At 37.6% G+C, this 20,621-nt stretch overlaps 1 protein-coding gene across 5 annotated transcripts in view; it reads left to right on the top strand.

Annotated features, from left to right (window-relative positions):
* The window catches only part of IQCH (IQ motif containing H), a 210,553-nt gene that overhangs the window by 55,263 nt on the left and 134,669 nt on the right, over positions 1-20,621 (top strand). For 4 of the 5 annotated variants that reach the window (XM_028166537.2, XM_028166534.2, XM_028166533.2 and 1 more), the window contains exon 1: positions 18,254-18,371. In XM_028166537.2, the coding sequence (XP_028022338.1) occupies positions 18,254-18,371 (118 nt within the window). Of the gene's footprint in view, positions 1-11,896; positions 12,018-18,242; positions 18,372-20,621 lie in introns of those variants that run through there. The other variant, XM_028166528.2, reaches the window with a different exon arrangement.

The following is a 20,621-nucleotide window of genomic DNA, read 5'->3' as shown; positions in this document are numbered from 1 at the left end:
TTTCTATTTTTTCCAACTCTTTTTTGTCCCTTTGTTTCCTGCCTGACTTAGGATTATGTGATTTTTTTATTAAAAAAATTTTAATATTCTGTTTTATTGGCTTTTAGGCTATACCTCTTTGTATTATTTTTAGTGGTTGCCCTAGGGATTACAATATGCATCCTTAACTTTATTAGAGTTTCCTTGGAGTTAATATTGCACCAGTTCACATACAGTGTAAGGAACTTGCAAACTATAGAATTCTATTTACCTCTCAATTCTTTGTGCTTTTGTTGTCATGTAATTTACATGTATTGTAAACTGCACAATATGTTATAATTTTTTGCCTTAAACAGTCAGTTGTCTTTAAGAGAAATTAAGAGGAGAAAAATAGGGCTTCCCTGGTGGCGCAGTGGTTGAGAATCTGCCTGCCAATGCAGGGGACACGGGTTCGAGCCCTGGTCTGGGAAGATCCCACATGCCACGGAGCAACTGGGCCCGTGAGCCACAGTTACTGAGCCTGCGCGTCTGGAGCCTGTGCTCCGCAACAAGAGAGGCCGCGATGGTGAGAGGCCCGCGCACCGCGATGAAGAGTGGTCCCCACTTGCCACAACTAGAGAAAGCCCTCGCACAGAAACGAAGACCCAACACAGTCATAAATAAATAAATAAATAAATAAATAAATAAATAAATAAAAAGAGAAAAAAAAAAAAAAAAAGAGGAGAAAAATATATAGTCTTTTATATTTACTATAGAGTTCTGAGTTTCCATTTTGCATCATTTTCTGTCAGCCTAAAAAACTTCTTTTAAGCATTTCTTGTAACACATACTGCTTATGTGTCTTCTTTTATCAAAAAAAAAAAAGTCTTTATATTGTCTTTATAGAGAATTTTGAGTTGCCAGGTTTTGGGTTTTTTTAATTAATGCTTTAAAGTTCCATTGTTTCTGATGAGAAGTTAGTAATCATTCAGATCATTGATTCCCTGTATATAATGCGTCTTTTTTTCTTTCTTTCTTTTCTGGCTACTTTCAAGTTTTTCTCTGTCTTTATTCTCCATGGGTTTGATCATGATGTGTCCATGTGCTGTTTTCTTTGTCTTTATCCTCCTTGAGATTCATTGAGCTTCTAGGATCTATAAGTTTATGTTTTCCAGAAAATTGGGGAACATTTTGGCCATTATTTCTTTAATATTTTTCTCCACATTTCTCTTTCTCCTCTCTTTCTGGGACTTCAATTACATACAAAATATACAACATGATATTGTTCACAGGTCACTGAGGATCTATTCTTTTTTTAAATATTTTTTTCTTTTTGTTCTTTAGATTAGATAACATCTATTGATCTCTCTTCAAGTTCACTACCCTTTCTTTTGCTCACTCCAATCTGCTGTCAAGCCTATTCAACGAGCTTTTCATTTCAGACATTTTACTTTTCAGTTTTAAAATTTCCATTTAGTTCTTTTTTTATAGTTTTCATTTTTCAACCAAGATTTTCCATCTGTTAATTCATTATGATAATATTTTTCTTTAAGGTTTTTAAAATATGTGTAATAACAGCTTTAAAGTCCTTATCTGCTAATTCTAGTCTCTGGATTATCTTGATATCTTTCTTTTTTAAAAAACTAATTTATTAAGGCATGATTGACATACAAAATCTGTACATATTTAGTGTATACAACTTGATGAGTGTGGTGAAACCATCACCACAGTCTATGCAGTAAACTGGTTCATCACCTCCAGGGTCTGTTTCTATTGATGACTATTTCTCTTGTGTGGATAATATTTTCCTATTTCTTAGCATATATAGTAACTTTTTTACCATTGAGGACATTATAAATAATGTGTTGCATAGACTCTGAATTCTGTCACCATGCTCTAGAATGTGTTAATTCTTGTTCAAGCAGGCAATTAATTTGGCAAGACTCAAATTCCAAACTCTGCCCTTGGTGGGTAGCAGCTGGAATCTCTGCTCAGTTTTTTTCAAATTGTTAACTGTTGCATCTTTGCTGGGCTTCTCAGAATCTCTTCCATATATGTGTAGCTCAAAGGTCAGCCAAGGATTTGCATGCCATTTATTTGCAAATTATGGATCCCTGCCTTGCAACTTCCTCCTTTCTGGGATTCCCCTTCATTTTCAGCCTTTATGACAGCCCTAAACTTCATCCTCTTACTTCCTTAGCCAGTAAGACTGTGCCTTTCTTCTTAAATTATAGCCACTTTGCATCTCATGGACTAAGAAGTACTTTCGGACCAAAGTCACACACACATAAATCTCAACTGTTACAGTTCCCTTCTTTCAACATCAACTCCCTTCTAGCTTCTGCCTGTTTTCAATTTATCTCAGTACCCTCAAATAGTTGGGTTTTTAAAAAATATTTTATCCAGAATTTATAATTGTTATCTTCAGGAGGATTAATCTGTAATAAGCTACTCTATCATTATCACAGTTGTAACTAGGTCATTTTTTAGTCTTGCCATTGTATAATACTATCTTTATCAAAATGAAAAATATTTGCTATTAATATGGTTATGTTAATTGCTTCTTCCCAATAAGTCTTAAGTGGTTATATTTTTTAAAACTTTTCTGGCTCTATTTCTTCTTCAGATGAGAAAATAAGACAGAATTAAATGAGTTTTGGATTATGTAATGCCACCAGGGTACAATACAAATACTTAAAATATATGTTGTAAATGTAATAAGCAAAGTACAAAGAAAAGCTATAGGAACTCAGAGGAGGAAGAGATCAGAGGTAATTTCCTAGAGGATGTTACCTTTAAGCCAGTTGTTAAAAGGTGACAGGAATTTAGTAGCCAGGGTTGAGAAAAAGAGAGAGAGAGAATATTCCAGAAGGAACATCATAAGCAATGCAAAAAAAGTGGGAGGTTGGAGGCTCAAGTCTTAATGGTTATAGCTATAAATATAATTTATAACTCAAAATCAACACTTAAAAGTCCATAGTGTGAACATACTGCTATATATAAAAATATGGGGGCTTCCCTGGTGGCGCAGTGGTTGAGAGTCTGCCTGCTAATGCAGGGGACACAGGTTCGAGCCCTGGTCTGGGAAGATCCCACATGCCGCGGAGCGACTGGGCCCGTGAGCCACAACTACTGAGCCTGCGCGTCTGGAGCAGGTGCCCCGCAACGGGAAGGGCCGCAATAGTGAGAGGCCCGCGCACCGTGATGAAGAGTGGCCCTTGCTTGCCACAACTAGAGAAAGCCCTCGCATGAAACGAAGACCCAACACAGCTAAAAATAAATAAATAAATAAATAAAAATTTAAAAAAAAATATGGGTAAACCTCACACCAATTTTAAAGGAAAAAAGCCAGACACAAAAGAATACATACTGTAATAATCCATTCATGTAAAGTTCACAAACAGAAAAATAATAGCTGATAATAGAATTCAGAATAGTGGTTACCTTTGGGTTATGGTAGTGACTGGGAGGATCAAGAGAGGGGCCCCTGGGGTGCTTGTAATGCTGTACTTCATGTCCTGGAGGCCGGTGACCCACAGCGTCCACTTTGTAAAAATTTATCAGTTGATGACTTTATGACTTGTGCCTTTTAAAAAAAGTTATACTACAATAAAATGTTTATGTGAAACAAAAATAAAACCCAGTTTCTGGTATGAAAAAAAGTTTATGGTGTGTATCTCCATATATTAACACATTAATTCCTCACAATGGCCTTATGGAAGATCAGTGATGATGAATTTTATGTTAAATTGAATTACATAAACTTGAAATACCACGATGTAAAATAATTCTTGCTTTATACACAAAGTTTGAAATAATTCAAATGCCCCTAAATTAAAAAAAAAATAAAATTTCATTTTCTTTCAAAGCTGGATCAATCTGAGTGAATTTAAGATATATTTAAGCTTAAGTTTCCACAGGAAGGCACCACTTGAGTAAATAAAAATATCCTGTGTAATTTAGAATATGAGTTTAGCAAGTGTAACACATAACAGTAGATTAGGGGCTTCCCTAATGGCGCAGTGGTTGGGAGTCTGCCTGCCAGTGTAGGGGACATGGGTTTGAGCCCTGGTCTGGGAACATCCCACATGCCCTGGAGCAACTAAGCCTGTGCTCCACAACTACTGAAGCCCGCATGCCTAGAGCCCGTGCTCCACAACAAGAGAAGCCACTGCAATGAGAAGCCTGCGCACCGCAACGAAGAGTAGCCCCCGCTCGCTGCAACTAGAGAAAGCCCGCGCACAGCAACAAAGACCCAACGCAGCCGAAAATAAATAAATAAATAAATTTATATTTAAAAAACCCAGTAGATTAAATGCGACAATAATTAATGTTTTCTCATGTCACAGTTTGAGCAGAGCAGTTTATGGCTGACACGGCAGCTCTACAATGCCAGGTACCCACACACTTACCATTTTACTGCTCTGTCCTCCTGAACAGGCCATTTTCTATCTTGTGATCTAAGATGACTGCTACACTCCCACCATCTTGTCTGTATTCCAACTGGCAGAATCACTACAATTCCTATACTGCTGGCCAGAACTTGTTACAAAGACACAGGAAGCTACCAGAGGGCCTGGGAAATGTAGTTTCTGGCTAAGTAGCACACTGAAGGTCCACCAGCAGTCTTTGCCATATCTGCCATTCTTTGTCTAGCTGTCTTGAATTATGTGGTTTACAATTATGAAATGCCTCCAGGAACAAATCCTTTACATAAAATTCAGCTGCCCTGTAGATAAGAATATCCCTATTTTACAGAAGATAGAACTGAGACTCAGAGAAGATAAATGACTTACCCCCCTCCCACCCCCGCCCGTACATTGCTAATTAAATGGCAGAGCTGGGACTCAAATCCAGTGCTCCAAGCTCAGGGTTCTTGCTTTTCTGCTACAGAAGCCTCTCCAGGCTCCAAGAATACTGGTAATCCTTAGTCTGAGAGAAAGTGAGACTCCTACTGTATCTAAGTTAAATGGCACTTGGAAAGAAGTGAGATAGGACACGGAGTGGCAGAGCTTTACTGTGAGGATGTAGTAAAGCTGATGAGCTGAGCTGTGTTTTGCTCTAAAGTTTCAAGAACTCAGGAAGCAAGAAAATATAGTAAAAAGCACTGGGCCATGAAACAGTGACATGCATTTTAATTGTGCTTCTGAACTAAAAGGCAGATTAGACATGTGCTCCAGCCATTCTCCCTTTCTGATTTTTAGTTTCCCCATCCAACAGATGAGGAGGAGTGCCAGGACAGGGTTGCTGAATATGGCCGTGAAGGTTGTGCACAATTTCTTAAATTCACCAAGCAGGAGATTCTGGAGCAGAGTAGAGGGTGCAGCACAGCTCCAAGCCTAACCCCTCCCCAGTCCTTAGAAATACTACTGGTAAATTCTCAAAATATTGGGATTCTCAGAAATACTACAAAATTTGGAGAGAAGACAATCAAGCAGGCATTCTTATCTTTTTTCTCTTCTGACAAGGGAACTTGGAAGAAACAAGTGAAATTAAAGTAAATAATGTGTCTGATTCTTCCTGAAAGAAGTGACTACTTCAGGATTCCACCAAAATGTTCCAAAGCCCTGGGGGTGGGGGTAGGGAGGGATGGTTTCATCCTCAACTGGGTAGAGCAAACCCTGATACAATATGTTCATCAAAATCTCAGGAGAGGGAGGAGCGTCTACATATTTTAACAAAAACCGCGTATGTCCTAAAACAGAGGCTTCCCCCACCTAAGCCCTCAGGTCACAGAAAGGTGGAGAAAATCCAGAATACCCAGTTTTCAGATGTTGGGAGAGAAAACACATTGATACCAGACAATGGGGGAGGAGATACTATATCAGAGCAAGTAGAATGTCTGTACATAGCTGCCCAAGTATGTACAAGGGGAAAAGAAATGACACAGTCACTAATGATCTATTACATACATGTCAGTATTTCACCCACAGCTAACAAAAGAAAAAGAGCTGAGGAGGGAGGGAGAATCATGGGCTGCAAAAGACAAAGCCTAATCTAGGAAAAAACATAACTCAAGGAACAGAAGGAATTTTCTCACAATTTCTTCACATTATAGCACAGCTTGATAGGAGCATAAATTAAGTAAAACTAGAGCTCAACCATGAGATGATAAAATAGCAGAATGAGATAAAAAGGGAGGTTGCAGACATAAGGAAATAAATTGAACACCAAAATACTTTATGGAACTAATAAGTAAACTATAAATAGAAAGAACAGAACAGATACTGCTGAATACTGAAATACTGACATGGAGAAAAGACTGTAAGCACAGTAAATGCAGAGGAAAAAATAAAGGAAATTAATTAGAAGTTAACAGATATGCATATTAGTTTGTTACCAGCTAAGCTGCTGTAACAAAAAAATCCAAAAATCTAATGCCTTAAATAAATTAGTTTCTTCTCACTCACAAAAGAGTCCACAGGTAAGAAGTCCAAGTCTGGCAGGATCTCCTCCAGGAGGTCATCCAAAATATGGTTCCTTCTATCTTGATGCTCCATCACCTTCTCATTCCTGTGGTTATAGGACATTCTCATTTCAATGGTTGAAGCTGGCTCCTTTACACCCCCATGTTTCAGTCTGTAGGAAGGATAAAAATAGTCCAGGGCAAGCACTCTAAGGAGATGCCACAGAGGTTAAACGTATCACTTCTGCCACATCTTATTGGCTTCATGTCCCCATTTAGCCACAGGGGACACTGGGAAATGTGGTCTTTAACTGGACAGCCATGTGCTCAGCTAAAACTCAGTGTTCTATTCTAAAAGGAACCAGGAGAGAACGAATAGTTAGGAACCACACTATGAAAGATAAAGATGAGCCAACATTTAAGGACACTTGATGTCCCTCACAGAGAGAACTCAGCAAATGAAAGAGAAGATGTATCTAATGCTGTAATTTAAGAGCACATTCCTAAAGTGAAGAAAGAACTGAATCTGCAGGTGGAAAGAAAACATTGAATCCCAGGAAATTTTGATTTAGAATATTTAACATAAAGGTATTTCCTAGTTAAACACTTGAACTTGAAAGACAGAGAATGCTTCAGACATCCAGGCAGAAAGAAAAATCACCAACAAGGGGTAAAAAATCAGGCTGGCGGCCTTCCCTGGTGGCGCAGTGGTTGGGAATCTGTCTGCCAATGCAGGGGACATGGGTTCGAGCCCTGGTCTGGGAAGATCCCACATGCCACGGAGCAACTGGGCCCGTGAGCCACAATTACTGAGCCTGCGCGTCTGGAGCCTGTGCTCCGCAACAAGAGAGGCCGCGATAATGAGAGGCCCGCGCACCGCGCTGAAGAGTGGCCCCCACTTGCCGCAACTAGAGAAAGCCCTCGCACAGAAACGAAGACTCAACACAGTCATAAATAAATAAATAAATAAATAAATAAATAAAAGAACGTGAATTTCTTTAAAAAAAAAAAAAACCAGGCTGGCATCCAATTTCATTATATTCATTGTGGAAGACAATGGTGTAGTCTACAGAGTTTTAAGAAAGGATGGCCCCGGGTGTAATTCAAGTATAAAGGCTCAGGGAAGTAAAATACCCATGAACACTTGTTGGAAAGAACTGCTTGATAACCAAAGCCAGGCAATTTAATAATCCACCAAAATAAAGAACTCAAGCATAAAAAAGCCCTGACAGAAGGACTGTTGATGAGCACTGGATCCATTCACATGTAGAACTAATACTAAACAATCATAGCAATGATGGTTTCAAAACAGAATGTGAATATTATAAATCTGGACAATGTAAAAATAATATAATACAAAATTGGGAGGTGAGGGAGAGCAGATGGGAGTAGCAAGAAAGTTCTAATGTTTGCATCTTTTGAAGCTGGGGTATGTTATCCAAAATAAAAACATGTGGTGAAAAAAAACCTAAATGTTTTTCATAATTGCCTTTATTTAACAATGGAGCAGGGGTCCACAAATCGCTGCCTGAGGGTGAACCACCTGTTTTTGTAAGTCAAGTTTCATTGGAACACAGCTTCACCCATTTGTTTCCATATTGTTTATGCTACTTTCCAGCTATAAAAATAGACCGAGACAACCTAAAATTTTTACTCTCTCGCCCTTTAAGAAAAAATTTGCCCACACATGCAGAGGAATCTTTTTTAATTCACAGGAATCCTGTGGTAAAGAAATATTTATTTGAGGCTTAATAATTTGTTGGGTTTATTTTATTTTTTAAAGATTTTTTTTGATGGGGTTTTAAAGTCTTTATTGAATTTGTTACAATATTGCTTCTGTTTTGGTTTTCTGGCCACAAGGCATGTGGGATCTTAGCTCCCGACCAGGGATCGGACCCGCACCCCCTGTATTGGAAGGCAAAGTCTTAACCACTGGACCGCCAGGGAAGTTCCAATTTGTTGGATTTAATTCAGCCTTTTCCCTTCCTATTAAATTCATGTCAAATTAAGTTTAATAATATAATATAAGTCCTACTTTTATAAAACAATAGATCAATCACTCCAAAGATGTCAGGGATAGTGAATCACCTCATGATATTTGGTATGGTTTCTTAAACTTTCATCTCTGTGTTTTTCTGCATTATTTGGAATCTTTATAATGAGCATATATCATTATTACCAGAATAATAAAATAGAATTATTTTTCTATTTGAAAACACTGGAAGCAAATATACCAAGATATTCACAGTGATTAATTCTGGCTGACAGGAATATGATTGCTGTTTTCTTCTTTAAGCTTTTCTATATTTTTTAAATATTGAAAAAATTTTAAGCTATTATAGAGGATTTTGGCATAAAGTGATAGAGTTCTGAATTATAGTTTTGGAAGCAGTAATAAGTACCAGATATAAGGGACATTGCTCTGTTTAGAATATGATTCTTTCATTAGTAGTATACAAACCAAAAAGCATGATTCAGCATAAAATATAAAGCATGACATAAAAGAGAATCCAGGGGACTTCCCTGGTGGTGCAGTGGTTAAGAATCCGCCTGTCAGTGCAGGGGACACGGGTTCGAGCCCTGGTCCAGGAAGATCCCACATGCCGCGGAGCAACTAAGCCCTGCACCACAACTACTGAGCCTACGCTCTGAGCCTGTGAGCCACAACTACTGAGCCCACATGCCACAACTACTGAAGCCCACGTGCCTAGAGCCTGTGCTCCGCAACAAGAGAAGCCACCGCAATGAGAAGCCTGTGCACTGCAACCAAGAGTAGCCCCTGCTTGCCACAACTCGAGAAAGCCCTTGCGCAGCAATGAAGACCCAACGCAGCCAAAAATTAATTAATGAATTAATGAAAAAAGAGAGAGAGAAGCCAGAAGCAGATGATACTCGACTTCTGTTAGGCAATCAGCACATTCATAAAGCTGGTTTCTTTAATTTGCATTAATCTAAACCTAACTTTCCAGTCTCATCCCCCACCTTATCCTCCTGATACACACAGCATACTCCAGCCACACAGAGCCCTTCATCTTCAATGAGATCTTCATGCATTTGTATGCTATTTTGCTTTGTCGCCACCATTCTTTCTACCTACAATTGCATCCTCTTCTCTATGTGATATAATTCAGTGCTTCTTTTAAGACACAATTTAAGTATCACTGACTGCAGTACATCTCAACCTTGGCTGCACATCAGAATCACCTAGGGAGCTTTATAAAAATACCGAGGCCCAGGCCCCAACACAGCTATTCTGATTTAATTGCCCAGGGTTGGGGCCCAGGCAGCAGTATTTTTAAAAAGCTCCCTGAGTGATGCTAATATACAGCTAGGGTTGAGAGTCATTGCAAAGCCTTCTGCGATACCAGCAGGCAGAGTTAATTACTACCTCTTCTGCACTCTCATAGCTCTTAGATTTTCCATTGCTCATGAAATTTAATGCTTATTGTATTAAAGTTAGTGTTATATAGTAAATGCTCAGTAAACGCTGAAGGTTGTTACCGTCCTTCTTCCAACCAAGCATATGCAGCAGTGTAAACTCGCTGGGATGTCACCCCTCCATGCCCCCTACACACACACACACACACACACACACACACACACACACACACACACCCCTCACTGCCTTTTCAGCACAGCCCTAGACCTTGGGTCTGGCTTTTACACTGTTGAGATTTATGCAATGTAAAGAATTAAAGAAACCAGTGTTATGAATGTGCTGACTGCCTGAGAGAATCCGAACATCATCTGCCTTCCACCCTCATCTTTGTGTCACACTTTACATTGTGTTTGATGTCAGATCCTGCTACTTTAGCTTTCAAGAGCAGGTTGTCAGGTGTACTTTGTCAAAGGCTTTCAGAAAATCCAGATAAATGATGCTGTAAGCCCCGAAACTGCCAAAACTATATTTTACACCTTCACAGTACTTGACAATTCTATTTAAGTGGAATCTTTCTTCCTTCAATTTACCTTTGCCTCCCTGACCCTGAGATCAATCAGATAACTGGAGACCCTTCCATTTTTGATACTGAGTATCCTCAGCTATGCCTGTGCCATGTCTGGAGCACAGTACACGGGGTGATTATCTCAGCCTCCCTGGTTAGGAGGAGCTCCTGGAAACTACTCCTCTCTGGAGGTGAGGTGGGGAAAGGAGAGTGGAGGATGAGGAAAGGAGACCAAGGTGCATCAGCAAGACAGAAGTTCCACAATCACACAATGCGCATACACACTCTCATCAAGGCAAGACCCAGAGCACTGACCTTTCCTCTTCCCACTCGCCTGGAAGGAAACCGATTGCATTAACAGTCTGCTCTTTCCTGTTAAAAGTCCTATTTGTAGTCATTTTAAACTGTCCTCACCAAACATCGCCGAAGGGTTTGGTGTCCATAGGATGGTAGTTGCTTATAGTTTCCCTTAAGTACTGCATCGTGGCAGTGTGGCCCTAAAATAACTTTGTTCACAGACATTTCTCAGCCAATAGATATTTATTTTGCAAAGTGATTTTTCTCCCCAGAGTCTTGATGAAACTTTCCCTTTCTTTTTCCTTAAGGTCATGATGACCTTGATGAACAATAAGATGTACTACAACTGAGTCCAATGGCAAGTTTCACTAATGCAGAATCAGATTAATCTTCAAATTGAATAATCTTTGCATATCTAGTACTCTACGTGACCTGAGACAAATCTACTAAGCTTTCTGACTTGGTTCTTTATTAGTTAAATAGCAAACCGTTACCTAGTTCCCTTGGAAGTTGTGCAAATTAATTAACGTTTGGAAAACGACTGGAAAATTTAAAACAGTCTATAAATACCAAACAGTTGCATCTTCCTTGCTGAGAGGGCCCAGGTAATTCATAACCTCCTATAATAAAGGTAAAATAATGTGCTTGGGCTCTACAATTAAATGTGATTTATTTGCAATACATATAATCTTTGAAATCTAGAAACCATTTAATAGAAACAATTCATATTTCATAACTATAATAAAATCATGTAATGACTTTAGGAAAAGTAATATCTACTGTAAGTGATCTAGACATCATGTCTTTAACCATTTCTAAGATCTGCAAGAGTATGCTCAGAGTTTATCCTTAACCTGTTAATGTTGACTGATATATTTTTTACATTCTCCCAGTTTTTCTTTATCCTCAAAACTCTAATATGTATTTCCTAGAAAATTTGCCTGTACAAAACTTTGCTGTATTCAAAGCCTCCTGTCAAGATTTAGCACTTTTATATTGTAGTCATTAAAACTGAACAAAATCTTAATAGTTCCTTTATTAACTACTATACTGACTTTGCATAGTGGAAATCACATGTTAATTGGATTTAATTAACTATTTTAAATTACACAAACTCCTTACAGTAGACAATAGCACAGGGTACTCATTAGCAATAAAATTGGAGCTGATACTGCTACTTTATTAAAACTTAATGAAACTATTCATAATCTTATTTATTGTTTACAAGAAGAAAACTGTGTTCATTCTGAAGGCAAAAATGTCTGCTGAAAACAAATTTTTGATCATTTAGGTGAAGGCTCAGAAGTTAATAAAAGGGTCCACCATATCCAACCTCACGGTTCTGCCAGCTCCTCATCGCACGAATCCCTATTTCACCCCTGTGCCAGTCTTACAAGTGGATGCCAATAAAGGTTAGTGATTCAATAACCATTTTATATGTTTAGGAACATAGGGAAAGAGCACTGAGGTGGGACTGGGGGCCTGAGTTTGAATTTGGATTCAGCCACTAATTCTCCAAGATGACTTCAGACAAGTCAAGTCCTCACTGTGGCCTGAGTTTCCTTCTCTGTAAACCAGAAGGTTGGACTAGAGTCCCTTCCCACCTCTAAAATCCATGATTCTACAGATTTACTATTGATTTAGATGTTGATGTTATTACACATTAAAATTATTATTGTGTTTAAGTGATATTATTATAATTTTTCAAGCTTCTGAGCAGATAGTTTCTGATGCTTTCCTGATAGCATTTGAAAACTTATTTCAATATACTATTATGCAAAAATATGAAGCCAGAATTAATGAAATTAGCATTTAAACTATGCATGTCTTAGTCGAAATACCAGACTTTGTGAAACCAGTGGATTTCTTGTTTTTTAAGCAAAAGGTCATGTCATCTTTATCTCAGTATCCCCAGTGCTTAGAACCATATCTAGCATTTTGTAGATACTAAATTGTTGGTTGAATGAATAAGCAAATGAAAGAGTAAGCAAATGACTAAGGACTGAGTGTCTCAAGTGTAACCCTCTTTACTTCTCCCTGCTACTTAATTGGCTGACATGTTAAAGAATTCTTTTTTTTTTTTTTGGTTGCACCAGGTCTTAGTTACGGCAGGTGGGCTCCTTAGTTGCGGCTCCAGGGCTCCTTAGTTGTGGCATGTGAACTCTTCGCTGCAGCATGCACATGGATCTAGTTCCCTGACCAGGGATCGAACCCAGGCCCCCTGCATTGGGAGTGTGGAGTCTTATCCACTGCGCCACCAGGGAAGTCCCCCTAAAGAATTAAGTGGATCACCTTTTGTATCTCAAATATGAGCAAGTGAGATGATCTTTAATTATTTCTATCTCACTTTCTAACTGTTGTCTGGAGTATTTTGGATCTAAAGTTGGTTCCCCAGGGTTCTTCTGGTACCTGAAGATTTAAAGTCCCCCATCTTGTAGCTCCTGTATCCTCTGTCTGCTGACCCAGTCAGTGGTGGGGTACAGCAAAACTCAAGACAGCCCCGCATCATTATAAGTCTCTTAATTGATTAAACTTCCTGCAACTGTAACAATTACTTTCCTAGTTACAAATCATTGCTGTTTAGAAATCTTTGTGACACATGCTTTTAGTTGGTTTACATAATATTTACTCCCTGAGAAAACTTCAGCAGAGTTTCTACTTCTTGCTTTAGAAACACATTCTTCCTGGGTCAAATTAAGATGAATAAAATAATGAATGAATGAATCAATCAATCAATCTATCTATCTATACTTGCTTTAGGGATAGACACAATAAAAAATTGCTGCAAAACAAAGGTAAATCTAGAGCCATGGCAGCTTGGTCCAGAAAAACATCATATTTTCATCCCTCAATTATCTGCCAGAGAACACATGGCCTACCATAATATTTGTAATTAATTAACCAATTAATCAACACATATTTATTGAGTACTTGCCACATGTCTGGTACTGTGCAAGGTAATATGAGTGCCAGGAAAGCACAAGCCACACAAATGTAGATAGAGTGTCCAGATTTTTACATGTCCTGATGCTCTGAACTGTCATTTAAGTCACCCCAGATCTACACAAGTCCAGCATGTGGTGAAAGATGAACAACATCCAGAAGAGAGAATAGTTTTGGAAAATGCAGGGCAAACTTCTCTACTTCTTCTTGAATTATCTTGCTAAATCCAAAGAAGAAAGCTCCCCCAACCCCTCTACAATGGTTAAGAATATAAGTCTCATAATAAAAATTTTCCGTTTAGGCTCTGTGTGACAGCGGGCAAGTTGCTCTCTGATCTTGGAATAAACTCTAAACTCTATAAACAAGGCATGCCTGACCTGGCCTCCCTTCCATTCTCATCTCATTCTGCTTTCTCTGTGCTCCAGCCACATGGGACTTCTCTCTCTTCCTTATCAGGCCAAGCACTTTTTCACATCAGGCCTTCACAAGTGCTTTTACCTCTGCCTATAAAAGTCATTTCCTCAAGCATCTGTCTTTTTCCTTTATAGATGATCACAATTTGTACTTATATATTTATTTGTGAATTTATTTAATGTCTTCTCCACCACTAAAGGCTCCATGAGGTCTGTCCGGTTCACCATTGAATCCCCACTCTCCAGAATAGTTCCTCAGTGGGGATATTATAACAGGCACTTAAATATTGGTTGAATGACTGACACAATGAATGAATTTCTAATTCCTAATCTAGTCAACAGGAAAGTGAGAGAGTTTTGAAAATTAAATGAGACAAAGGTGTTAAGGGATGATTTTCAAAAACAGGTAAAATCCTGACTCTCTTACAAATGAACACATGTCAAAGATTTTATTTACTTAACTCATCAGTTAAAGGAGAGAATTTGTAAGCTGTCACAACTGTTCTAAAGGAGAATCCAAAGAACATATCTTTGTAGATCAGGAATATTGAAATAAATTTGCAAATAGATGGAAAATTGACATTTCTATGGAAAGAAGGAATGTCCCTTCACCAGACAGAATTTTTTTCATGTCTATAGATATGAATTATTTGCATTATTATCAGTTTTTTCCCCACAAATTAACCTTAATCTCTACAGAGTTGTAAAATAGCCTGGTCAAAGACTCGGTTCAGATAATTCCTGAATGCATTCCATTGAAAAGGTATCCAGTAATCTCTTTTGCTTATTCTAAAACATAAAAAAAAATTTCCTATAATCTTCCCCCATTTTTGATACAAAATGATCTAAAAAAATTATTCACAAAATAAGGCTGGTCTCATTAGGTTTGGCCTGATAATTTACATAGATGCAGCAAGAATGTTAATCACCACATAGGCCATCTTAAATTTGCTCTGTTGGAAGTTTTCATAAGGAATCTCAGATTGAAGTTTTTAAATCCTCTATTACTTGCTATACTGAGGCTAGAAAATCAAGCCCAAGAAACTCTGTCCACCATATTTCAACTACAGAACCTACAAATTTGGGTACATTCCTCTCCTCTAGAGATGCTCCAAATATCCTAAGGTTCTTGGACCTGTTGGGAAATGACATTCCTTTCCACCTGTAAGGATGGAAATCCTATAAGCCATGTATCAGGCCAGTTTTTCTGGGAGGGCTTTGTAAGCATTTGGTTCCATAAAGTCAAGCTTAGTTCTTTAACTGTAACTTATTATACCTGACTAATAACATCATTCTTAAATATGAAATTCCAGGCAAGTTCTTGGTTGCATAAGCAGTTTTTTCAATTATATCTTAATAAAAGAAGAAAAGATTCTTATTGAAACTATGCAAATAACCCATATTGCCATGAAAAGTATGGGGGCTCAGTCAGAGTTTCTGAATTCGGGAGGTGAGAGGGAGCTCATCTAAAGTAGTAGAAGTTCAATTTCCTTATTTTCTGGGAATTTTAGGAATATTCAATTCCTGTAAGTGCTCATTTCTCTCTATAAGTCAATAAGAACACAGCTCCTTTAATTTGAGATTTTACAATCTAATTTATTAATACCATCTGGAGACAGGAAAACATTCTACTTTCACAATGAGAAATAAAGGCCTTTCTGAATTACAGATACATAGACATACAGATACAGAGAGAGTTTATAGCTTCAATCCTACAATTTCAGCCACAAACGAAAAATAAACACAGAAACACAAAAATGTAATGGTCCAGATAGCAAAAAGTTAGTCTCCTTCCTTGTGGGTATGAAATTCCTGGTTGAATTGAGCTCAAAATACACACATAGACAAACAGAAGTCTACAAACCATATTCTCTACTGTCTCTCACTCGATAGGGAATAGATCTCTGTGAGATCCATTTACAAAACTCACCAAATTCTCAGTCGTAGCCACCAACAAGGACTAACTTATCAGCCATTAATATGGAGTAATATCAAAATTAGAAAAACAAGAGTCAGCAAAGTTCTATTGTCACTTTGAATTCACCTATGGGTGCCAAGAAAATAAGTGCCTGGCTTGGTTCCCTTTGATATGTACCATTTCTGGCAATTTCAGGTGAATCTTTTGCTCATCTTGGTGGGATCTCCAAAATTGTTAAAGGATATATATTTTTTAAAGTAAAACCATGACTCTTATACAACTATAAAATGAACACATCAAAGATTCTGTTTAACTCATTAATTAAATGAGGGAACCAGTAAAATGTTACAATTGATTCAAAGAAGAATTCAAACAGCAGACAAATTTACAAATCAAAAATTTGGAAATAAATTTGCAAATGCATGCAGAACTGAATTTTGGGGGGTAGGAAAAGTACTGTCCCTCCATGTGACAAAATTTATTTGGATATGTATAAACAAGAATTATTTGCACTGCTTTCGGTTTTCTATAAACTAACCTTAATCTCTACAGAATTGTAAAAGAGATTAATCAAAAACAAAGGTGATTATAGGGTCAGATAATCTCCAGTTTCCAGCATTTTGATGAAAAGATAACCAGTAATCTCTTTTGCTTATTCCAAAATCATAACTTTTTCCTTTCAATGGTAAATGCACACATGTGTTTGTCTAAAATTAAGTGAATTGCTTCAACTAGTACTAAAGCAAGGGTTAAAATCATGCTCATATTCTTTGGGATTCTCAGAGAATGAAACTCATTCTAGTAATGAAAATACACTGAATTAGAAGCAGCTCTGTTTTTCACATCTGCAAAGTAGGCACAGTTCTTGGACATGGGATATGATATTTATAGGTGGAAAATATTTGTGAGGACAAAGAATTAGTCTTTATATTTTAAAGTAGTTAAATTCTGGTGTTATAACAATTAAAACCTGGAGTACTAATTTTGAAAAGGGCTTGAAGAGTTGTACTTGGGATCAGTAGTTCTTAAGTTTTAACAGTGCAAAAGATCGACCTGGAGTGCTTATTTAAAATGTAGATTACTGGCCCCAATTCTAGTGATTCTCAAACTTCAATGCACATAAATATCTCCTGGAGGCTTCCATAATGCAGATTCCCAGGGGCCTCAGAAATTTGGACAGGTCTGGGATGGGGCCTGGGAATCTCCATTTATAATAGTAAATTCTTGCCCCAGATAATCCTGCAGTAAGTAAACTTAAGACTTCTCTTTGGAATCATTGTTTTAGAATCATTTACCATCATTGTTTTGGAATCATTGTTCTTAGTGAAGTCTTCTTCAGCTCTCCCATCCCTCAGCGATCATTCTTCTGAATTCCTATAACCCTAGACTTTAATTTCCTGAATGTGACATAATATACTCCTTAGAAATAATAAAGCAAATGAAAACAATATTTATCCCTCGTAGGATGTGTGCCAACTTCTTCAACCTAGTCCAGCTTAGGACACAGTTTTTTACTTGGATTTCATTGAGAGCCAGGGTTCTTTATTTTTCTTCCTATTAGCTGAGAACAACAAGAAGCTGAAGCCCTATCACAGGTCTCTGTCAAGTACTCCCTGAGTTTCTGGGTTTCTGGCTTCAATACCATAGATCCACCTTAATGTGAGTTTTGCCCCTCACAGCAGGTTTTGTTCAATTATTCATTTACTCATTGATTTATTCATTTTTTTAAAACAATGTCTCCTGTCCTTAAAAAACCTTGGCACCAGTCATACTGACACAGTATGAGTTCTAGGAATTGTAAATTAGTCACATTAATACTAACCATGTTGCCCAGTAACACTAAAACAACCTACTTGGGCATTCACATCATCTGGTAATATGAGAAATGTCTAAAAATAACTCTTTTTTAAAAATAAAATATGACTCATTGTAACAACAGGAGCATGATTTCAAGCACACAGATTTTCTTTCTTTCAGAACCAAAGATCTCCTTAGTTATTGACTGTGTACCTGATTTCTCTGAAATTTAAAAAGAATACCAATATTATCAATAATTGAAAATGCCATTAAGTATAAAGAAGTTTCTGTTTGCATTGGAATTATATTTCTACCTTAAAATGAAATTATCATAGTACAAGTTTATTTCATAATACCATTATTAGAAATGCCATTTTTTCTTGGGTTAGATTAGGCTTAAATGAACAGTATTATGGCTATTTTTTCTTGCAAAAGATTAAGGCACTAAATGTAGTCTCACAAATAAACTAATGAATAGAGTAAGTTACACTTGTGAAATTTATAGAGTTCAGACTTTGTGGAAATGCTTGAAGTTAAACTCATATTCTTCTAACCTTCCTTTTTAGGTATTTTAAGTATGATAGAACAAGGATTGATTCCACCTACAGCAAGAATTACCTTTCAGAATCCACCCATTACACCCAGAGCAGCTCCTCTGCATAGTTTTGATGAAGCACGTAAGATTTTGACTACCGGTAAGACAGTCTTGCCTGTATGTTAGTTGGGGATACACAGAAATTACCAAAATCTTTTATCTTCAATAATAGGACAAGAGGAAACTTGTAATGAATCTGAGTTTCACTTTACTGAATAAAGTAACTTTAGTCTCTTTGTGAAATACCTACTCAGGGCCTGTGTTCTCTATGTGTTAGAAAGTTGGTATTTTCAAGGGATTTGCAGCTTGGTTGGGAAAATAAGACAAATATAATAAAAACAAATAACAATACAAACTATTATAGACTGAAAACCAAATGGATGTTAAAGTCTAGTACTATAGGTGTTCAGAGGAATGATTGCTGAGAGGTGAGATAATAGAAGACTTCAAAGAGGAGGCTGGATGAAATAGGAGAAAAGCACTGACCTGGGAATCTATTAACTAGTTGCAGAACCTCACGCAAGCCATTTACTTTCTCTGGGCCTCAGCTTTACCAGTTATAAAATGAGGGGTTTTGGCTAAATTAATCCTTCTGTTCAACAAATATTTGTTGAATGCTTGCTTTATCCAAGGTAGCTGGGGAGAAGGTAGCTTGCTTTATACAAGGTAGCTGGGGAGAAGCTATCCAAGGTAGCTGACAGAGAATAAGTCAGACAACATTTCTACTCTCATGGTGCTTATAGTCTAGCAGGTAAGTAAATGAGAATTTAAGCTAGGGATAAGTGCTAGAAATAAAATAAAACAACATGGACTAGAGAGTGATAAAAGGAAGTGATTGCTTTGCTTGGGAGGGAAGGGTCAGGGAATGTGTCTTGGAAGACGTTGAGATCCAGATGATGAGAAGGACCCAGTCATGTAAAGATCTAGGGAACAGTATTTCAGATGTAGGACAGCACAGGCACAATGGCCTGGGGGACTAAGGAGGGAATGAGCAAGAAGGCTAGTGTGGCTAGAGGGCCAAGAGAGAGGGAAGAGATAAGGCTGGAGAGGTAGAGAAGACTGAAATGATGTAGGGTAGAGCAGGACTATGAGTTGTCCTCAGTGTTCATTCTTCCCTACTTCCACAGTAATAGAGTCATGGGTGGGCACATGTCAGCTTGGCCAAAGACAACATTTTCTAGTCTTCCTTTCAGTTAGGTGTGCCATGTGCCCAGGTTCTAGACAATGAAGATGTAAGCAGAAGTGGAAAGGGAAACTTCTGGGCATGGCTTCCCCTTTTCATTTTTCATCTCTGGCTAGCTGGGATGCAGATGTGATGAGCAAGCATTTTGGAGCCAAAGATGGAACTCCAGGTTGAGTCTGGCAGAAATGCCCTGACAACCTGGGACTATCTTCCTTTCAACCCTTGTGTGAGAGGGAAATAAACTCTTAATTTGTTTAAGCCACTCAGTATATCTTAGGATCTTTCTTTTTAAATGTCTTAGACTATAGCAGAACCAGTATGGCAGCCTTTCAAACCATGATGAGGAGTGGATTTAATCCTAATTACAATGAGAACTCACTGAAAAGTTTAAACAGGAGGATGAGGTGATCTGATTTATATTTTAATAAGACCATTCTGACTGCTTTACAGATAATGAATCATAGGGGAGCATGAGTAGAACCAAGAAGACTAGTTAAAAGGCTATATTGGTAAACCAGGTGAGAAATGATGGTGGATTTGAGGAGGATGGTATCAATGGATATGAGAAGTGAACAAATTCAGGTTATGTTTTGGAGGTGGAGCCATGAGGACTGGCTGATGGATAGGAATGAGGGAAAGAGAGGCATCAGGGATAAATATATATGAATGTATGTATGAACATACCCCAATTTTGTATCCATTCTACTGCTGATGGGAATTTCAGTGGTTTATACCATAGAGCTATTATGAGTAATACCATTATGAACATTCTTGTACATGTCTTTTAATGTAAATATATATGCATCGCTGTTGGATACATATCAAAAAGAAGAATTGCTGAGTCACAGGGTAAATATATGCTCAGTTTTAGTAGATAATGCCAAACAGTTTTCCAAGGTGTTTATACTGATTTATTTTCCTACTAGCAATATATGAGCATTCCAGATCATATATATCTTTGTCAACACTTGATATTTCCTTTTGTTTGTTTGTTTTGCCATCCTGAAGACTCTGTTGTGGTAGCTCTTTGTGGCTTTAATTTCTGTTTCCCTGATCACCCATAACGTTGAGCAGTTGTTTTGATATGTGTATTGGTCATTTGAATATCTTCTTTTGTAAAGTGATTTAGAACTTTAACATTTCCTTTTTTATTTTTAATGGGTTGTC

Source organism: Balaenoptera acutorostrata, chromosome 3 (genome assembly GCF_949987535.1).
Source record: "Balaenoptera acutorostrata chromosome 3, mBalAcu1.1, whole genome shotgun sequence".
NCBI classification, from domain to species: domain Eukaryota; kingdom Metazoa; phylum Chordata; class Mammalia; order Artiodactyla; family Balaenopteridae; genus Balaenoptera; species Balaenoptera acutorostrata.
Note: the sequence above shows the minus strand (reverse complement) of the source record. Positions and strands in the feature narration are given on the sequence as shown.